The 20648-nt window shown below is 40.2% G+C and overlaps 1 protein-coding gene across 2 annotated transcripts in view; it reads right to left on the bottom strand.

Annotated features, from left to right (window-relative positions):
* LOC126175680 (alanyl-tRNA editing protein Aarsd1-A) overlaps positions 1-18340 on the bottom strand; it is a 93810-nt gene extending 75470 nt beyond the window's left edge. Inside the window, exons 1-4 of one of the 2 annotated variants that reach the window (XM_049922608.1) lie at positions 17728-18340; positions 17512-17640; positions 17005-17164; positions 16830-16922 (exon numbers count right to left, since the gene is read on the bottom strand). In XM_049922608.1, coding sequence (XP_049778565.1) covers positions 16830-16922; positions 17005-17164; positions 17512-17640; positions 17728-17766 — 421 coding nt within the window. In that variant the 5' untranslated portion in view covers positions 17767-18340. The remainder of the gene's footprint in view (positions 1-16829; positions 16923-17004; positions 17165-17511; positions 17641-17727) is intronic. The other variant, XM_049922607.1, reaches the window with a different exon arrangement.
* Positions 18341-20648: the final 2308 nt, after the last annotated feature.

Raw genomic sequence — 20648 nt, 5'->3', positions numbered from 1 at the left:
GTACATCTACCAGTCAACGTTTTCAGGGGAGCATTCGGCTCAGACTTCATTTTTTTGTGGATGACAACACATGACTATGTCAAACAGTGCATGTGGAAGAGCTCTTGAAGCGAGAAGATATTCTGTGAATGGAATGGCATGCCCAATCCTGACGTAAATCCCACTGAGTTCATGTAGCATGTATTGGGGAGACTTATTGCTGTACATTCATGTGCATCAACAGACATGCAGCAGCTGTCAGGCACTCTGTTGGAGGTATGGAAAGCTGTACCACATGAAAATGTGGGAGCAGATTGCAGAGCATGCATTGCCATTCATGGTGATCACACACTATTAAGAATTATGCTCAACTTTAAGTGTAATTATTGTCTTTGAACATAAGTGTAATTTCTGTTTGTCTCACCGTGCATTTCTTTCAGTTACTTTAGACTGGCAGTGACATGCCATGCGATCCTTTGATTCTTAAGTTTTGCATCCCAGTTTACTACCTGTTACCTCCAATTGGTTCCTTACTCTTACTTGTCACTGCTCCTCATTTTTGGCTTACTTTTAATCATGAGCAACAAGTCAAAAAATGGGTAGCACGATCACAAATAAGGGTAAGAAACCAAGTAAATAAGCAAACAGCAAAATTCATTCTGTTTCACTGAAATGTGCAGTCATTATCAAATAAAATTAGCAAGGTGGAAATTCTGTTATCATGGAAATAAGAGACATATCAGTTATGTATGTTAGTGAATAGCATCAGTTTTCTGCACGGTAATCTCTACTCGTGGAGGAATATGAATATACGTAAGAAAAGGCTTCAAACACCATTCCTTAAAGTTCACTGACAAATAAGGGAAAGAGCTCGATTTTGAAACTACTCCTACAGAAGTGACTGACCTAAAAATAATGTTTGTGTATATGGTAGTCCAGATGGGAGTGTAATTACTTTCCTTAAACCTCTTGAGAATTAAGTCAAAGTACGAGGGTGGTCCCATAAGTACCCGGCCTGACAGAGATGGTAGTTCTTGAAAAATATCTCTCGATTAGAAAGTATACGATCTACGAAGCATATGTTTCATGTTTGAAGATGCCACATTGTTTAGTATTTGTTTGGCAGCCATTGATAGTGAACGTTGTGAGTGAACTTGTGAAAGGCCTCAGTGTCAACCAATATTAAAGCTGAGCTACATTCTACTTTGGGACAGTCTGCTCCTTCATTGGCAACAGAAAAATATTGTGTAGTTGAGTTTAAATGAGGCCGTATAAGATGCCAAGATGAGCATCACAGTGGTCGACCAAATGAGGTCATTACTCCCAAAATGGTGAAGAAAACCTACAAAGCAGTACTGGATGAGAGTCGACTGAAAGAGCGCGAGCTAGCAGACAAAGTAGGCATTTCAAGAAGTGCAATACATTGAATATTATCTGAACATATGAACATGAGAAAACTGTGTGCAAGGTTTGTGCCGCGTTTCCTCACACTCGAGCAACAACAGTGTCATGAAGATGTTTCAATTGAGTGTTTAGTGAAGTTTTGCAGCAACAAAGCTGATTTTTTGTGCTGTTTCATAACCATGGATGAAACCTGGGTCCACCATTTCACTCCCGAGACAAAAGAACAATCAAAACAATGGACACAAATTGGAGAACTGACTCCAAAGAAGGCGAAGACCGCGTCACCTGTGGGCAAGGTCATGGCGTCATTTTTTTTAATGCACATGGGATAATTTTCATTGACTACCTGGAAAAAGGAAAAACTATCAATGGCGAGTATCATGCAAAGTTACGGCAACATTTGGGCCAAGAAATCAAACAAAAAAAGCCGCATATGGCAAAGAAAAAAGCGTTGTTTCTTCAGGACAATGCACCAGCTCGCAAGTACGGTATTGCAGTGGCCAAAATTAATGAATTGAAGTCTGAATTGCAACCTCATGCACCCTATTCGCCACATTTAGCCCCCTCGGATCATTTTCTGTTCCCAAACTTGCAAAAAAGGAAAAAATATGCCACATTGTTTAGTATGGTCGAAGATTTTCCAACAAAGATGTGATGTCAGCAGTTAATGGCTATTTTGAGGAATTAGGTAGTTCTCATTATAAAATGGGTATCTAACCTATTTAACATCTCTGGGGAAAGTGTATAGAGCTGAAATGACATTATGTTGAAAAATGAATACATTTTTTTCCACTGGAGGCCAAACCACACAATAACCAATAACCAATCCCTCCTACGTATATCTCGCGAAGAGACCATGAGGATAAAATCAAAGAGATTAGAGCCCACACAGAGGCATACCGACAATCCTCCTTTCCACGAACAATACGAGACTGGAATAGAAGGGAGAACTGATAGAGGTACTCAAGGTACCCTCTGCCACACACCGTCAGGTGGCTTGCGGAGTATGGATGTAGATGTAGATGTAGATGAACCCTGTGTTCGGTGTGGGGCGATGGTGATGTGGGTGGACTGCTGTTGTGTGTTGTGGAGTTGTGAACCACTGAAGGAAACGGCGAGTCTAAGACACTCTGTTGTTTCTAGGTCCCCAGTTCTGTCTGAAGTAGTTCTGGAGAGAATTGACACCATGAACCCTGCAAGGCTGTCGATAAATCCGTCAAAGTTTGAGGGGATGGAGATGTCTTCTGATCTGAACAGCACGTTGCAAGGCATCCCAGATATGCTAAATAATGTTCATGTTTGGGGATTTTGGTGGCCAGCAGAAGTGTTTAAACTCAGAAGAGTGTTCCTGGAGCCACTCTGTAGCAATTCTGGACGTGTGGGGTGTTGCATTATCCTGCTGGAATTGCCCAAGTCCGTTGGAAGGCACAATGGACATGAATGGATGCAGGTGGTCAGAAAAGATGCTTACATATGTGTCACATGTCAGAGTTGTATCTTCAATCTTGAACAGTCCCTCACCGACATGCAGGGTCCATGGATTCATGAGATTGTCTCCATACCCACTCCACACCCACTCTATATGTTAACGAGACTCGTCTGACCACACAACATGTTTTCAGTCATCAACAGTACAATGTTGGTGTTGACAGGCCCAGGTGAGACATAAAGCTTTGTGTCGTGCAGCCATCAAGGGCACAGGAGGGGGGGCCTTCAGCTCCGAAAGCCCATATCGATGATGTTTCATTGAATGGTTCGCATGCTGACACTTGTTGATGGCCCAGCACTGAAATTTGCAGCAATTTGTGGAAGAGTTGCAAATCTGTCATGATGAACGATTTTCTTCAGTCTTCATTGGTCCCATTCTTCCAGCACCTTTTTCCGACTGCAGCGATGTCGAAGAATTGATGTTTTACTGGATTCCTGGTATTCACAGTACACCTGTGAAATGGTCATGTGGGAAAATCTCCACTTCATTGCTACCTCGCAGACACTGTGTGCCATCACTCGTGTACTGGCTGTAACACCACGTGTAAACTCACTTAAATCTTGATAACCTGCACTGTAGCAGCAGTAACTGATCTCACAACTGCACCAGACACTTGATGTCTTATATGAACATTGCCGACCGCAGTGCCTTATTCTGCTTGTTTGCATATCCGTGTGTCTGGATATACATGCCTATACCAGTTTATTTGATACTTCAGTGTAAATGACGTAATAGGCAATGTTAGTTCAATAAGGCTTTTTGAGGACAATGCTCTTGTATACAGAGAAGTCTCAACACTAGAAAGTGTAGCAAATAGCAGAAAGACCAGCACAGGACCAATGCTTGGTACAGGGGCGCATAAACAAATGTAATGTACTGTGCATATATAAGCAGAAAGATCGATCACTTTATAATTACATGATTGCAAAACAATCACTGTAAACAGTTACTTTCACAAAATATTTAGAAGTGTGATCCTGGAAAAAATTAAACAGAAGCAACCACATAAAACTAACTGCAGGAAATGCAAATTCTAGACAGATTCATTGGAAGAATCTTCAGGAAATGTACTCTGCCAATAAAGAAGGTAGCTTACGAAGGCCTTGTTGGACCAAAACTTTAATATTGCTATTAGTATGTGATCTGTATCAGATACAATTGATAGAGGAAACAGACGAGATCCAAAGAAGGGCAGCTAGTTTCATTACAGGTTCATTTAATAAGCACGAAAGTGTCATGGAGATGATGAAATCCATTGGCAGACAGTGCAAGAGGGGTGTGTTCTGCCCCATGGTGTGATTTACTGTTCAACTTATGAGAGCATGTGATCTTAGAAGAGAGAACAATACTTTTCTTCCTCCTACAGATATCTTTGGGGGGGGGGGGGGAGTATGGACATAAAATCATAAAGGTTCAGGCCTTCACAGTGGCATTTGTTGTTCCAATGAACCATTTGTGACACACAGGAAAGGGGGTTAAGTGACAGTGGTATGCAAAGTTCCCTCCGCCACTGCTGCTACCAGACACCACCGCATTCGCTAGCTGCGAATCTACTGGCTGCACCTATGCCTGATGTCACTGGTAGTCAAACTGGTTCCTTCCAGCTGGTGACTGTGATATTTCCCCATGAAGAATTTTATGTGTTGTCCAAACAAAATGGAATGCAAGACTGCATAGTGCCTCAGAATACTATTGTTCTGGGGAGGGGGGGGGATCACAAGGGCTGCAGCTGGAGTGAAAATGATTCTATTCAGTTCTCAATTAAGGTATGACTTGAATGAGCTCCCACTGTAGCTGGCTGCACGTGTTAATCTTATTCTTCTTCCCACTGATGAAACAAGGTGCAGACATTTCTGCAGAAGAGAGATAACTTGGGTGATAATTGGCCGTATCAAAATGTAGCAAACTGTGATAAAATAGCTGGCAGTGCACAACTAGAATAATTAGACTTCACATAAAAATGATTTAGACTGTAGGTTCTACAACAAAGGATGCAAATATGCATATGATATGCGCTGATGGCGTCTAATCGTTACATCACTGAACTTACGATGTCCAGCAGAATTAGGCTGCTGCAACATATGACAAACTTGCACAGACAATTAGTGATATTTAAGATACGTATTCAATAAACAGTACATTGTTTATTTCAAAAATAAGATTATTATTGAAGGTTAACTCAAAGATGTAAACCTTGTGTTGTGGCATGTATCGAGACAGGAGGAGTGGGAAGTAAGTAGAACTCTACAGTACATCCATTGTTTCATACGAAAGGAGAGCAAAAATAATCCATGCACTCTAATACATTGAGGTGGAGGATATATGTACATCTCTGTATAGTACTTAATTACAGGAACACCTTCTGGCCAACTTCTATTAACTTCAGGGTATGTACCTAGAGATCCACAGTTCATGCCTGGGAGTCACTAGATGTTGAGTCAGTGCCTGACCAGTGCAGCAGACACTACCACTGCAGACTTGCCCCTGTGGATCACTGTTACCACATACTGCAATGGGGTCCTGATTCAGTACTGCGTGCTCAAGTTTTCTGCTCTGAGCTACACATCTATAACAACCAACATGACCAGCTTCTGCAGAGTTTGTCACAGCAGAGTACAGACCACCTGCCCGAGGCTCAATGCAGCACTTCATCGATGATGTGCTGACAACGTAGTTTCACTGCCTGCTTGACAGGGTGCCGTTGCACGCTTGTCGTTGCACGAGGCACCTTGCTGAGCTGAACACACTTCCTTGACCAAAACCAAACAACGTCTGAAGGCAAATGTCAGGATATTTGACCATCTACACTACGATTGCTGTAATTCTTGCACAGAATAAATGAATGTACATACCTGCTGTTTCTGTGACTTACTGTTGAATATCCACCTGGCTCCACGAAGCTGCCGCCCTGCTAATACACTCTCAATGACACTGTTACCTGCAGCGGGGTACCTAATCTCACCCGCCATATTGACACTCTGATATAACTATTTCTAAAGTGACCAGTGGACCCACTGCAACTGGCTTCATAATTGGCCGAATGCTGTCAACTACAGGCAGAAGTGGCCAACTGGACTTGGGACAATGGTGACAGCCGCAATGTACAACATCAAGGACACCCTGGGGTGAGTGTAGTAACTGTTTTGGGCTATACTTTCAATGCTAAATCAGCTAGTCTCCTACCAGATTTTCAATTCTGGGTTTTGGGTTAAATTTGGGCCCAAAAAGTCTGACTACAATTTGAAGGTGTATGAGGCGAATTTTGAAAGGAGCATATGTTAGTTTGTATCTAGTTGGTATGGGTAATGTAATTTATTGAAAACCAAGGAGTGTGGCTAAGTCATCAACTATAGTTTATTCTGAACTGTATAAGGTGGTGGTGGTGATTGGTTTGTGGGGCACTCTACTGCACGGTCATCAGCACCCGTACAAAGTCCCCAATCTTTACAGAGTCCAATGTAGCCACTTTCATGAATGATGAGGACAACACAAACACCCAGTCCCCGGGCAGAGAAAATCCCCAACCCGGCTGGGAATTGAACCCGTGACTGTATACGGTGTTAATCATAAGCAACCCCTCGGGCACAGAAACTGAAGTTAGCAAAAAGTGTTGGTATACTGTTACATTTAAGTGCCCTTATCATGATCCTATCATTTTGCTTCTCCAATTGCTTTTTTGTGTATTAGCTAAAAGTCTCAGATGTGAGGAGTTACCACTCAGGAAGTGACTGAATCTTTGATGGAACAAATAGCTCAGTCCAGAGGAGGTAATTAAACTTCCATTGCAAATTAAATGCTGTAAAAGAGGACAGAGCGTCATCAAATTTAGTTGCCCCCACACTAGTTTCAACTACTGTTGTCTTAGTTAATCCTACCAAGAGTTTTACAGACAGGGTACGGAAAAATAATGAAGTTGGCCATGGACAACACAGGGTAGAACTTAGGGGAAACTGTTGATGATGAGCTGCTGCACGGTTTGTCTCTTGCATAGGGCAAATTAGTTACACTGCATTCAAAATCAGCAAGGCTCAATTTCCATGGTGGAGTACCGCAAGGTATGAGGAAAAGCAGCATTGCAGAAAGGATTCAACCTGTAATCAATATTGAAGCGGGGCATACGCGATACTGTCTTAATGGGGGTTGGCAGTATCATGTGTGGGTTATGTGTCAGCACAGTTTATGGAAGAAATTTTCTGGGAAAACATAAGGCAAATCTTGGTTGCAAAGACAACATATTGAGGGATGTACTAAAACATCAAGAATGGTGGGCGGGCGGGGGGGGGGAGGAGAGAGGGAGGGGGAGAGAGAGAGAGAGAGAGAGAGAGAGAGAGAGAGAGAGAGAGTGTGTTCATCAATATTATCTTATTTGTTTGTTCTCTTCATTTGTTATGTAATGGCTATGTGGGAAAGTAAGGCAAGTTCAGCAAGTTAATAGCAACACAGGAAGGCCAAATTGTGCAGAGCAGATGCTGCAGTAAATAAAACAATATAGTAGCGATTTTCACCAGAGTCGTGGTGGTACATGTTTCGGCCTCAGGTATAATTTTGGTTTTGACTCTTGTCTATGTGGCCTGTAACTATTTAAGACAGAACTGTCTACCCACCTGAACTCCATGTACACAAAATACCAGCCAAGTAGGTCACTATTAGCAAGCAGTTATTTATTAGTATACAACCAATGAACATCATAGTTGAAGATGAATTAGTATAAGGAAAATCTGATTGTCACGCACGTAAGTAAATAATAAAATAAAGGAGTGTAGGTTAACAATTTATTTTCAGAGATACTGCCAGTCTGCAATCCAGCAGACCATATCTTTTGAAGAGGGGAGGCATGTTGCATCACAACTTTCTTTACTTGGCATGTGAAAACCTTCAGCCAAGTTAGCCAGAAATGTCACAACAAGCTGATACAAGAAGACTTAGAGATGGGACAAAGAGAAGCCAGAAGGGGATAATTTTGCAGGAAGCTACAAGAGCCTGACAAGAATCACTGCTCATGCCTCACGATGGACGAAATACTACACATCTAACCTCCACACCCGCTGTCAAGCCGTAACATTATCGACATTGTGGAAGTACAGAAGCAGACTGTAGGAACAATGAGGCGAATAACACATCTTCATGCCTGGCACCAAGCCATTTGCTTGGTCTATGCAATGGAAGTGATGGCTTGACAACTCGGTGGTCGGTCAAACCACCATAAGGATGCCCATTTCAGCTATGTAGTGTGTCACGACCTGCAGCCAGCAACAAGAGGTATTCCACATTGGTTGTCACCCTGATATGGGTCATATAACTGCTGGTAAAGGCACTGCCTTCACTAGCTGCACCTACACTCGATGCTGCTAGGAGTGGAACTGGTGCCTTTCAGCCGGCAGACCATCTGCTGGCCTATATCTACTGACTTTCGGATGTATAGCTGTGGAGTCAGTCACAGTGGTATGGCAACTGCCTGTCTGGGGCCTGAGATAGTGCTACACCGCTGGTGTGCTAACAGCACCTTCACTTCAGCTTCCACCTGCTCAATGAGTGATATCACGCACTGGACATTACGTGGCCGCTTACTGATACAAGCACAGTTCGTTGACTGGCAGGGTACTGACTAACAGCCAGCAACAGTATGACTGCTGCATTTTTTGTACAGAATAAATGAATTTACCTATGTAAATGCTGTTTCTTTTTTTCTTTCAAAAACTTACTGTCTGACATCCACCTGGCTCCACGAAGCTGCTGCCCTGCTAATCAACAATCGCCAACTGTAGCAAGGTACCTATTCTTCCCAGCAATCTGAACAACCCGCAACCAAAAAATCTAGCAGAGCTACAGATCCAGTATTAATATATTGGACTGCCAAAAAAACTGGTATGGGCATGCATATTCAAATACAGAGAGATGTAAACAGGCAGAATACACCACTGCGGTCAGCATTGCTTATATAAGACAAAAAGTATATGGCGCAGTTGTTAGATCGTTCACTTCTGCTACAATGGCAAGTTATTAGGATTTAAATGAGTTTGAACGTGGTGTTATAGTCGGCGCAGGAGTGATGGGACACAGAATCTCTGAGGTAGCGATGAAATGGGTATTTTCCCATATGACTATTCCATGAGTGTGCTGTGAATATCAGGCATCCAGTAAAGCATCAAATCTCCAACATCACTGCCGCTGGAAAAGATCTTGTAAGAACGCGACTGATGACGATTGAAGAGAATCGTTTAATGTGACAGAAGTGCAACACTCCTGCAAATTGCAGCAAATTTCAATGTTGGGCCATCAACAAGTGTTAGTGTGCGAACCATTCAACGAAACATCATCGATACGTGCTTTCAGAGCCGAAGACCCAATTGTGTACCCTTGATGACTGCATGATGCAAAGCTTTACGCCTCACCTGGGGCATGTCAACACCAACATTGGACTGTCGATGACTGGAAACATGGTGCATGGTCAGACAAGTCCGATTTCAAAACATACTGAATGGATGGACATGTATGGGTATGGAGACAACCTCACAAATCCATGGACCCTGCATGTCAGCAGGGGACTACTGAAGCTGGTGGAGGCTCTGTAAAGGTGTGGGGCATGTGCAGTTGGAGTTATATGGGTCCCCTGATGGGTCTAAATACGACTGTGACAGGTGACACATTAAGCATTGTCTGATGACCTGCATCCATTCATGTCCATTGCGCATTCTGACATACTTGGGCAATTCAAGCAGGACAATGTGACACCCCACACGTCCAGAATTACTAGAGAGTGGCTCCAGGAATACTCTGAGTTTAAACACTTCTGCTGGCCACCAAACTCCCTAGACATGAACATTATTGAGCATATCTAGGATGCCTTGCAACATGCTATTCACAAGAGATCTTCACCCCCTTGTACTCTTTCAGTTTATGGAAATCCCTGCAATTTCCTTCAACGCTACTCCAGACATTAGTCAAGTCTATGCCACGTCATGTTGTGGCAGTTCTGCATGCTTGCAGGGGCCACTACATGATATTAGGGAGGTGTACCAGTAACAAATATAGAATATTGATCCATCTGAATAGTTGCAGGCATTAACATGCCACTTCTTGCATTCAGGGAGGAATGCCGGTCCCACACTGAATGAACCTGACAGATTAACAACAAAAGCTTGTGGTGCCAGCTAGCTGGGATGTGGTTTCCAGGCAGTTTCCCCTGCATCTGACGAGGCAAATACTGGGCTGGTACACACATCCTGCATCAGTCTCACAATTCACAAACATCTATAAAATGTCTGGACACTTTCCCATGGGATAGCACTAGATGCACATAGATGGGGTGCACAAATTCCATTTCTAGAGGGGGGGGGGGTAGGTGGTAGAGGAGGGGGGGGGCGGAGCATACAGGAAGGGCTTCGGCCACCCTCTATCACCAATACTGCCAAATCCAATTATTAAAATGCCCATTCCATGAAGACAGAGACATAGGCCAGGGAAAGAAGAAGAGGAAGAACTTACAATATTACCTTTAAACCTGAATAGAAACCCTAATTCAACTTCCTTCTTTCCAACCAACCCTAAAGAAACTGTGTTAGTGACTCGACAGCAATAAGGAAAGGACAGACTGTGTTCACTACATAAAAGGAGGCACTGAGCCGCAGGAAGTACAATGAAAATGACTGCTAAAATAGTTAAGATTTTGGACCAATTCCTTCTGAAAAAGATAACCCACACATTCACATATGCACAACACACAAACACTTGGCCATTGTCTACAGGCACTGGCACACATGCGTGTGCACTCTGCTTCTGAAGGAGGACTGTGTCTAAAGCTAAATTTTGTGTGTTCTTTTTCATTGTGCTTCTCTGTGGCTCATTCTGGACTTTTCACTGGTTGTGTTAGCGATTGTTTGGTTAAAAACAAAATATTCGACTGGACTGGATGAAATTTTTGACCGTTTCACTGGCTCTGGTGCCCTCATTGCAATACCACAAGCCCATTCATTCAACAGTACATTTTCAACTAGAACCTTTCCTTTCTGTTGAAAGGTGGTGAAGCTGAATCCACTGTCCAGAAATGGGAAAAAAGGATACAGCAGCACACACACACACACACACACACACACACACACACACACACACACACAAAACACTATTCAGCTCACGGATGATAAGTATCAGAATTGGTGGTAAGATGACAGAAGTGCTTCAGAATATACTGTCATATAACTGGTAATAAATAAAAATAAAATACAGCATGAAACATCCTTAACATCAGTTTGCTGCAGAATTCTGGAACATATTCAGGTTAAAATATAACAAATTTCCTAGAGACTGAAAAGTCTATGTCCATGAATAGAGCACAGTTTTAGAAAGAATTGCTCATGCAAAACTCAGCTTTCTCTATTCTCACATGATATATTGCAAACTATGGATGAAGGGCAACAGGCACATTCCATATTTCTAGATTTAAAAAAAGCATTAGAACGGTACCTCACTGCAGACTTAACGTAGGTATGAGCATATGGAATAGATTTCCAGATATGTGAGTGGCTCTGACACTTCTTAAGTAATAGAATACAGTTTGTCATCCTCAACGGCGAGCATTCAGAGACAAGGTTATCATCAGGACAGCCTCAGCTACGTGTGACACTAATATTTTCTATATAAATAAATGATCTGGCAGACAGGATGGACAGCAATATGTGGTTGTTCACTGATGATACTGTGGTGTAGGGGGAGGTGTTCAAGATGAGTGACCATAGGATGATACAAGTGGACTTTAACAAAATTTCTTTTTGGTGTGATGAATGGCAAATAACTCTAAATGTAAAAACACTTAAGTTAAGGTGGATGAGTACGAAAAACAAACCAGTAATATTTGGATACATCATTTAAATATCTGAGCATAATGTTGCAAAATGATATGAAATTGAATGAGCATGTGAGGACTGCGGTAGGGAAGATGAATGGTAGACTTTGGTTTATTGGGAGAATTTTAGGAAAGTGTGGTTCATCTGGAGACGACATACACGACGCTAGTGGGAACTATTCTTTAATACTCCTCAAGTTCAAATGGCTCTGAGCACTATGGGACTTAACATCTGAGGTCATCAGTCCCCTAGAACTAAGAACTGCTTAAACCTAACTAACCTAAGGACATCACACACATCCATGCCCAAGGCAGGATTCGGACCTGCGACCGTAGCGGTCGCGCAGTTCCAGACTGTAGGGTCTAGATCCGCTCGGCCACTTCGGCCAGCGAACAGGAAGGGAAACAACAAATAGTTGTAGAGGGTACCCTTTGCCACTCACCATATGGTGGTTTGTGGAGTGTACATTGATGTAGATTTTTCATAATGTCAAGAGAACTAGTGAGGAGGACATAAAAATTCAAATGCCAGACAAAATAATTTAAGTGTCATTAGTACAAAATTTCTGGGGTCTTGCTCCAAGGCTATCTTAGATCGGATATACATATTGCTGGTATATTTAGAAGATTAAGTATCATATGTTGTTTAAAGAGTGTGCCTGAAAACTGTTGCCGTAAGGACTGAACAGTGCTAATGTATATCCTGCCGTAAAGAACGAGGATACTTTTTGGGATAACTCACCATCCTGCCAACTCTTTTTTTTTAATGATGGAAGATAGAATAATAAGTGTCTTGGCAGGAATGAAGATCAAGAGGGAGTGTACCCAGAATGCCTAAAAATATCCATAATAAAGTTGGTCCATAACAAAACAAGCGCAACATCACATGACAATTACCTACTCATTTCACTTGCCCCAATTATTTCTATTGCAACAAAGCACTGAATGTACCAGTAGATGAACCAATATTTTGAATATAATAAACTAATTGGTTCTGTACAGTATGGCTTTAGATCTACCCTACTTACTGTGAAAGCAGTAGACAGGACCATAACAAAAGTATATGACTGCTTTGAGAATAAGCCACAATGAAAAATAATTCTGGCAGAAGAGTTGAAGGGAAAGGAAGAGGGGTGAAGGAAAAGAACTGGAGATGTTTAATTATGAAACAGAAACTCACGATTCAGTGTTACGAAAGCTATGTGAAAAATTAGGCTATGTAAAATTAAGAGATGTTAGCAAAATGAACCAAGGTGCACACACCCAGCATTGACTACACAAGAACAGGAAGAAAAAATTAATGTTACTGAATGAAATAAAAGTTCTCTGTGTCTCATTCACCTACAAGAAGGAGCCAATAGCACTAGGTTATAATTGTACACTTTTCCAGAGAAAAGAACCATTACAGCAGTGATCAACCAGGCAAACTAGATGTATGTGAACCATGTGCACTCAATGTAATCACTCACATAGAAGATAAGTACAACAGCAAAGATAGTCCTGGTTCCACTCTCACAGAATGCAACATCCAGAGATATATAAGCAGAGAAGAAACCCAGCCATCACTCAGCATAATACATCTGAAAATGTAACAGCTTCAATACCATAACTAGGCAAACAGGTTCCAATGACCTTGCTGTACTTGGAGACCTTAACACTGATGTAAACTCCAGCAACTTAGCTAATATGAAATTTTTAGATGTATTAACTTCATACAATCTTAAAAATATAGATACCATGGGTACCAGGGTCTGAGTGTCTAGTTCTACCAGGACAGATTATGCAATAATTAATGAAACTGCTGAAGACACTCAAGTATAGTAATATAGACTTTTCTTTCTCAGGCAACCTTGCACAACAGGTAGAAAACAGAAAGACACCTCGTTAAATAAGACCAAAACTTTTGAAAAGAAATGAGTTATGAGCAAAAGTAACATCAACTCTCAGAAAATTAAACTAGCTGAGGAGAAGTGGTATAGAATGTACTATGAGGAAGGATCAGTTAACAAATGGGAAAAGTTTTATAACATTCTATTGAGACACTGATTCCGGCTGTCCCATTAAAGAAATGCAGACAGGGCCAATACACAGTGTAAGAAATAACAACCAAAGACTTTCAGCCAGTATTGTTAAACTAAGGCAAAATATTCATGACCTAGATACCCTGTACAGATCAAGGAGACATTTTCAAACAAAAAATGTAACACAGCTAATAAAACATTTAAAGTGGAACATTCAAACCTTAGAAAACAAGTCCACAGTAGTGGAATATCTCAATCTACAACTGTAAGAAAGGTGTCCTGGAAACTAATTGATAAGAAAAGATTTCTGCAACTAAGGACAACAAATCCTTATCCATTATTATAAAAGAACCAACAGTATTGTGTAATATTTTTAATAAACATTTCATATCACCAACAGGAAAACCAACACACACTTTATAAAAATACCAAGAGATACCAAATCACACCCCTCAAGCAGCAAGTTTTGAATTTGATGAGGTGAAAGAAAATGATACAAGCAAGATAATCCTAACATTAAAGAACAAATACTCAGCTGAATGGGATGGTGTGTCGAATGTAGTAGTTAAAAAAATGAATAAAAGAAATAGTCAAACAGCGTCTCATAAACTGTAGTATTAGAGAAAGAATTTACTAAAAATAAGAATTGTTAAACCATAGCATAAGAAGGGGAATACAAAAAGAGATATCAAACTACATCACAACATCATTGATCCCTGCCTTTAGTAAAGTTTTTGAAATGGATATCCGTTCTCAGTTCTCCACTTATTTTACAAAGAACAAATTGCTAACAGAAACACAGGATGGCTTTAGGAAAGATCTGTGCACAACTACCGCAGTTGCTGACTTTCTCCATAAAGTGTACACTGTCTTAGACCAAGGTATGAAGAAAGCGGGCATATTCTTAGAACTTACTAAAGCCTTGTGATTCAGTCAATCATGGGTTGCTTACTAAGAAGTTGAAGGCTTCCAACACTGAGGTCTCGTCCATACAATTACTCACCACACACCCGACAAATCGTGAACAGTGTACTAAACTTTCACGTTAAATACATAATAAGGTAATGGATTTCCAGTCTTCTAGATATACAGTAATCCAGGGGGTACTGCCAGTATCGATCCTCGGTCCGTTTCTTCTTTATGTCAATGACGTGACACAACCCTTCAACTCACATCTAGTACACTGTGCTGTTGACACTTCCCTCTTATTTTATGAAAAAGAGAAACATTACAATCAGCTGCAACTATAGGTGTGTAAAGTAACCACATAATTTCTGCACCAGGGTATAAACACTATCATCAGTAAAATAGGTTCTCATAAACAATATTTGTGGTATTACATCAGCAGAAACAGATAACGTCAAATTTCTTTATGTCCACCTTGGAAAAATTTCTCCATTTGGTAGATCACATTACTACTGTATATTAGAAAATCAGCAGTAGCTTGGATCTGCTAAGTCACCTGGCAAGTAGTCCAAGTTAAATACTAAAAATTGTTTACCATGGAACAATTAATGGATTTATTAATTATTGTACTGCACTGTGGGGTTGTGCAGCAGACCTGCACATGAATAGAGTACCAGTATTACAGAGCAGAGCCATTAGGTTGGTGCAGAGAGACCTGTCATGAAACCTTTGTCCAATATAAATATTTAACAGTATATTCCTTGTATTTGTATAAACTTCTTATACTTTTTCTGAATAGTAAAAACAAAGTAAATAAGTGCAGTGGTACACATATTTATGACACTAGAAATAAAGGTAACTACTTCAGGCAAAGGACAAAATTACAATAACTGACAATAGTCAGTATATTAATGGGAAGATATAGTTCAAAAAGGTGCCACATGCTTTGAAAACTCGTAAACCAAAGCTGTTCCACAGGGAGTTAAAAGCCTTCTTAGTAAATAAATGTTTATATTCACTCAGTGAATTGTAATCTTATTTGCCCTCTGTTGTAACATGTAATATAATTAGAATATTAAGATGGATGTATGTACCACTACTGTATGTGTTATCTATGTTAATTACTCAATTTATGTATGACGTTTGCAAAAGTTGTCAGTCTGATAATGTACGTGCAAAAAATGTACATAAATAAATAGTGGCCAGAATATTGGTGGGAGATCAGTATTTGAATTTGGGTGGATCACTACCTTCATTCTTCTTCAAGAGTCATTGTGGATGTTGGCTAACTTTTTCCAAAATTAGAAAAGGCTAACAAAATTATGAAGCATCATTTATGTATCTTAGTGGTGTGTAATTACTAAATATGGAGCAAATCTTGCCAAAGATGAATCTAGACCCGTCACTAAGCAGAACATCAGTCTGCCACTACAATGAAGTTTTTGTATTTATGTTCAATGATATTGTCAACTCACAACCAAAATAACATTTCAAAATAATTTAGAATCTTTTATACGCTACGGATTAGTCTATCAAATAACAAAGTGGGGGTTAATGAAGATTACAGTTTAATGGTAAAATGATGATGAGATTATTAGAAACGGAGCAGCAGCATAAGTCAGTAAAGATTGGTTGTATCCTTCTGAAAGAAAGGACAGTAGGATTTGCTGTAAGCAATTTCTGAAAACAATGAGAACCCAAAATCCAGAGGGATTTTTTGAACAGTGTCCTCACAAATGCATGTCTGAGGAGTGGGTGGGCACAAATAAATTTCAATGTAGACTGCCTTCTGGCCCAACTAGCAATGGGAAAAAAATAGTGCTATAAATAATGCAATACATTGTATTCTGGATTTTGTCCTTTAATCTGAACAGTAAAACTACTAGGCCTATTGTGCATGTGCTTAACTGATGACATTTACTAAAATTTACTCGACCACAACAGTGAAATATTAAAATGAAAAGCCAAATGATTATCTTTTCAGTAATATATAAAGTGATAAAGCAAAGCCAGAGAATTTTGATTCCATTCCCATTATATAGAAATGACGGAAGTCACTTATTTGTTGCCTCCCCCCTTTTTTTTACCACTTGTAGCCATACAGCTTGATAATTACTTACATCATAGTGACAAGTCTAAGCTGCCATCTAGGGCAGTTGTAAGTTTTCACCAAAAAAAAGTAATATCTTACCAAGTTCAACATATGACGTTTCTTCACCAAGCCACCAAGAAGTCGTGGGGCAACTGAATTCAGTTTCACCAACAGCAGAGAGAAGGTGCTGCCCTGTTACACAGAAAAATTAGAAACCAAGACGAAATTATTTTCCACTAATGAGCAGAAAGGACGTAATGTTACGACAATTTACCCGAATGTTGCTGCATGTGATCAAACCTTCTCTCCCAGTCTACTTTTTGTTTTACTGTTTCTCCAACTAAGAACTTTGATTGAACAAAATGAACAGCTTCAGCACCTCGTCGATTAACCTGAATCACTGGTGTTTCATTTAAGTATCCTGTATCTGATGGCTGTAAGAAAAAAAAAAAGTATAATCGTCAGCTTCACAACAACCAAGAATTAGAATGGTGTTGGGTTGGGGGCATATTCCAATCTTATGCTTTGCAGCGATGTTGAGTTAAATTCTGTCTTTTTTCCTAGTAAAACTTGAATTAATCAATAATGAAGAACTCTGGCCAGTACGAAAGACGTGTCACAGTACAAAACTGCATACCACAGCTCGGTAAAAGAAAGTCACACAAAATTGATGTACTAACAGCTGTGACACGAAGCAGACTACATTACCCATGAATACTTCTCATGTAACACGTTATTACACACAATCACCATAGTCTGAATATTACAGCCTGTTACTCACCTGTCCTCCTCCCTCAGGAAACAAAATTGTGTCTTCTAAAACCACTTCAAACCCATCAATTGTTTGTTTCTTCCCATCTTTTACTAAATCTAGTTTTGCTTCAGCACAAGACACGACTTTAGAAGAAAACTACACGGAGAAAAGAAAACAATCAAAATTCGTACTCTTGTTATACGCAACAAAACAAATTAAATGAATATAACTATTCAAAATTACCTCTCGCAGAAAACTGTCTGCTTGGCAGGCAAATACCATGGCTTATTATTTTAATTCCAGCTATAACAAAGGACTGGGTCCGTCTTTTGCAGACTTATAATTATTAATTATGCTTTTCTACCTCTTCTTTACATGCACTAACATGCAAATCACTCAAAAGATAAGCATGATCGTCTGCATCTTGCATTTAAACTTACAGTAAACAATGCATCAGTGTGGCCAACTCTCCAAAGCTAATTGCATCCACGAAAAAAGCCAGAAAAAACTTCTACATCTATACTCTTGACAACCGTGATGTGCATGGCAGAGGGCATTCTACCTGTTATTAACGTTTCTTCCCGTTCAGTTCACATATGGAGCGCGGGAAGAATGATTGTTTGAATCCCACTGTGCATGCAGTAATTATTCTAATATCCTCATGACCCCTATGGGCCGGTTGTAAAATCTCGGGATAAATCCAAGGATAACTAACCGAGGAATAGGCTAACTACTGTTGAGGTGGGTCGAACTCGTTCATTCCCGTGAACTACTTCATTCATTTCACTCTTTGCCGTGAAGCGTTCAAATCAAGTAGTTCATTCGTGAAGTACGGAAGCCTAGCGAAGTTGCCCAGTTCGCCGCTCAGCCGCTGCTACGCTCGCTTCGCCTCGCTCGTACAATAAAGCTTCGTAATACTTCACAATTTTACCAACAGATGGCGGAACTATGGAGTAACGTGCACGCAACGTTTTACGCTCTTACCCGTCTGAGTTATCTTAAATACAGCATGGTCGAAGGGGACAAAGGGCGTTTCTGTCTATGTCCAAGTGTCTGAACAATTTTATCTTGGACTTTACGCCCGTGAACGGCACCTTGTATTTTAAAAAGTGTTTGGCTCCGTTTATATGTCCACCATCTTTTTTCTCTAATTGTCTTCATTTCTATCTTTTGTGTTTCTCTGCGGCCAAAGAGCGGCGTAGTATGTTGCTGCAGGCCTGCCTGTGTACAGGTTTCAAAATGACAATAAAGAAAAAAAAGGGGGACAAAGGAAAGATAAACGGAGAAGGCTGTCACATATAAAGAAGGTACTACATTTAATCTTGCTTGACATTTTCTCATGAAGTGCCCAAAAAAGTCTTTATCTGCCAAATGAAACATTATTTGTTGTATTCATGAACTGAAAAATAGGGCTACCAACGAAATGCAGTCCAATTTTATGTTCCTTTTAAAATTTAATCCAAAATAGAATGAGTATGTTTAACACTGTCACAAAATCTATATACCTACGTTAAGTAATTATTCAGTTTTCCTGTAGATTTTATTTTTGTTGACAATAATAACCCACTAGATTCAAAACGTAAACTGTCACCTGTAGTCACTGGTACGATTTCAGGTAAAATCCCTCTTTCAGTGTTATTAACAAACCTTTTATTTTCATGTTTGCTGTGCGTGCTCACACAGATAGCCACTTCGTTTCTATCTTTAATATTCATTTGTCTTCAAGCGCTGCCAACGGTAGGATACCCGTAGACGCGAAGTTTAACTGCACAAATAGTCACGGGTAATGATGTCAGCACTGCAGGTAGCAGCTGACGCTGCCTTCTCCTCACCTCCTCCACACGTCCTAAACCTATCGTTCCCCACTAACGCCGCTTTCACACTATACGGTTTTGACCGTACGGCAAAAAGCCGTACGGCTGTAGGTGTGAAGAAATGTATGGCGCCTTTCACATTATACGGCGACGGCAAAATGCCGCTGCCGTGCCGTGCTGCAGCCGTGTCTTGCCACTACAACAGACGGTCGCCGTACGGCAAGTTCGACAACAGTGGCCTACGTGACTAAGTGCATGCTTTCACACTGGACGGTTTTGAGCCGTACGGCGTCGACTAGTTCGTTGTAGTGTCGTTTTATTCATTTGTGTTTATTCTTGTTTACTGAAAAGTGTAGAAGAATGGATGAAATTGATACTGAACTTTTGATAACCTTGGTGGAAGTAAGACCTGTTCTGTGGGACAAAACTCTAGATGCGTATAGAGATCGTATTGCTACAAAGAATGCTTGGCGGGAAGTTTGCGTAGCACTGAAGCAAGATTTTGATGAGATGGAAGACAAAGATAAAAATGCGTTTGGTAAGTATTTATTTAATATATTAATATTACATTTAATACGTTTTAAACAGTTTTTATTTAACGTTATAAATTTTATTCTAAAAGTAAATCGTTTGTTTATAAGTAAATTACTGCTACCAGTCACGTTTTTTTTGTTTTGTTTATATTTTGCACGACGCGTTTCGGGAAATAATTCCCATCCTTAAGTGCGTTTTTCTCTAAGTTTTCATCATGTGTGGTGTCTTTTTATGTGTCAGGTCTTGCATTCTGTTTTCTTTACTGTAATTTATAAGAGAAACACGCACAAGACCTCACAAATAAAAAAACACTACACATAATGAAAACTTAGAGAAAAAAACGCACTTGAAGATCGGAATTATTTCCCGAAACGCGTCGTACAAAATATAAACAAAACGATTAAAAACGTGAGTGGTAGCAGTAATTTATTTATAAAGAAAACTATTTACTATACAGTCGCAGGCTTTCACAAACAATCTACAAAAAGGAAAAGGCTTGTTAATTTATATCTTTGACATCTGCCATGACACGCTTCCAGCATTTGTCATAAAATATTTACAAAGAGTGTTCCTTATGGCGTTGGCTGTCAGTCCTCCTCTTATGTTGGCATCTTGGGCTAAGTCTTCCAAACCAGTGAAGGATGTGGTGTCTTCAATTATAAATCCATCTCTCTGACGTACAAAATTGTGTAAAACAATGCAAGCTTTAACCATTTTTACTGCAAAATCTGGATGAACATTTAAAGGTCGGTGAAACAACCGCCACTTATTGGTGAGGATGCCAAAAGCACATTCCACATACCTCCTTGCTCTGCA

Source organism: Schistocerca cancellata, chromosome 3, assembly GCF_023864275.1.
Source record: "Schistocerca cancellata isolate TAMUIC-IGC-003103 chromosome 3, iqSchCanc2.1, whole genome shotgun sequence".
Taxonomy (NCBI): Eukaryota; Metazoa; Arthropoda; class Insecta; order Orthoptera; family Acrididae; genus Schistocerca; species Schistocerca cancellata.
The sequence above is the reverse complement of the archived record's forward strand: the minus strand, read 5'-3'. Positions and strand labels throughout refer to the sequence as shown.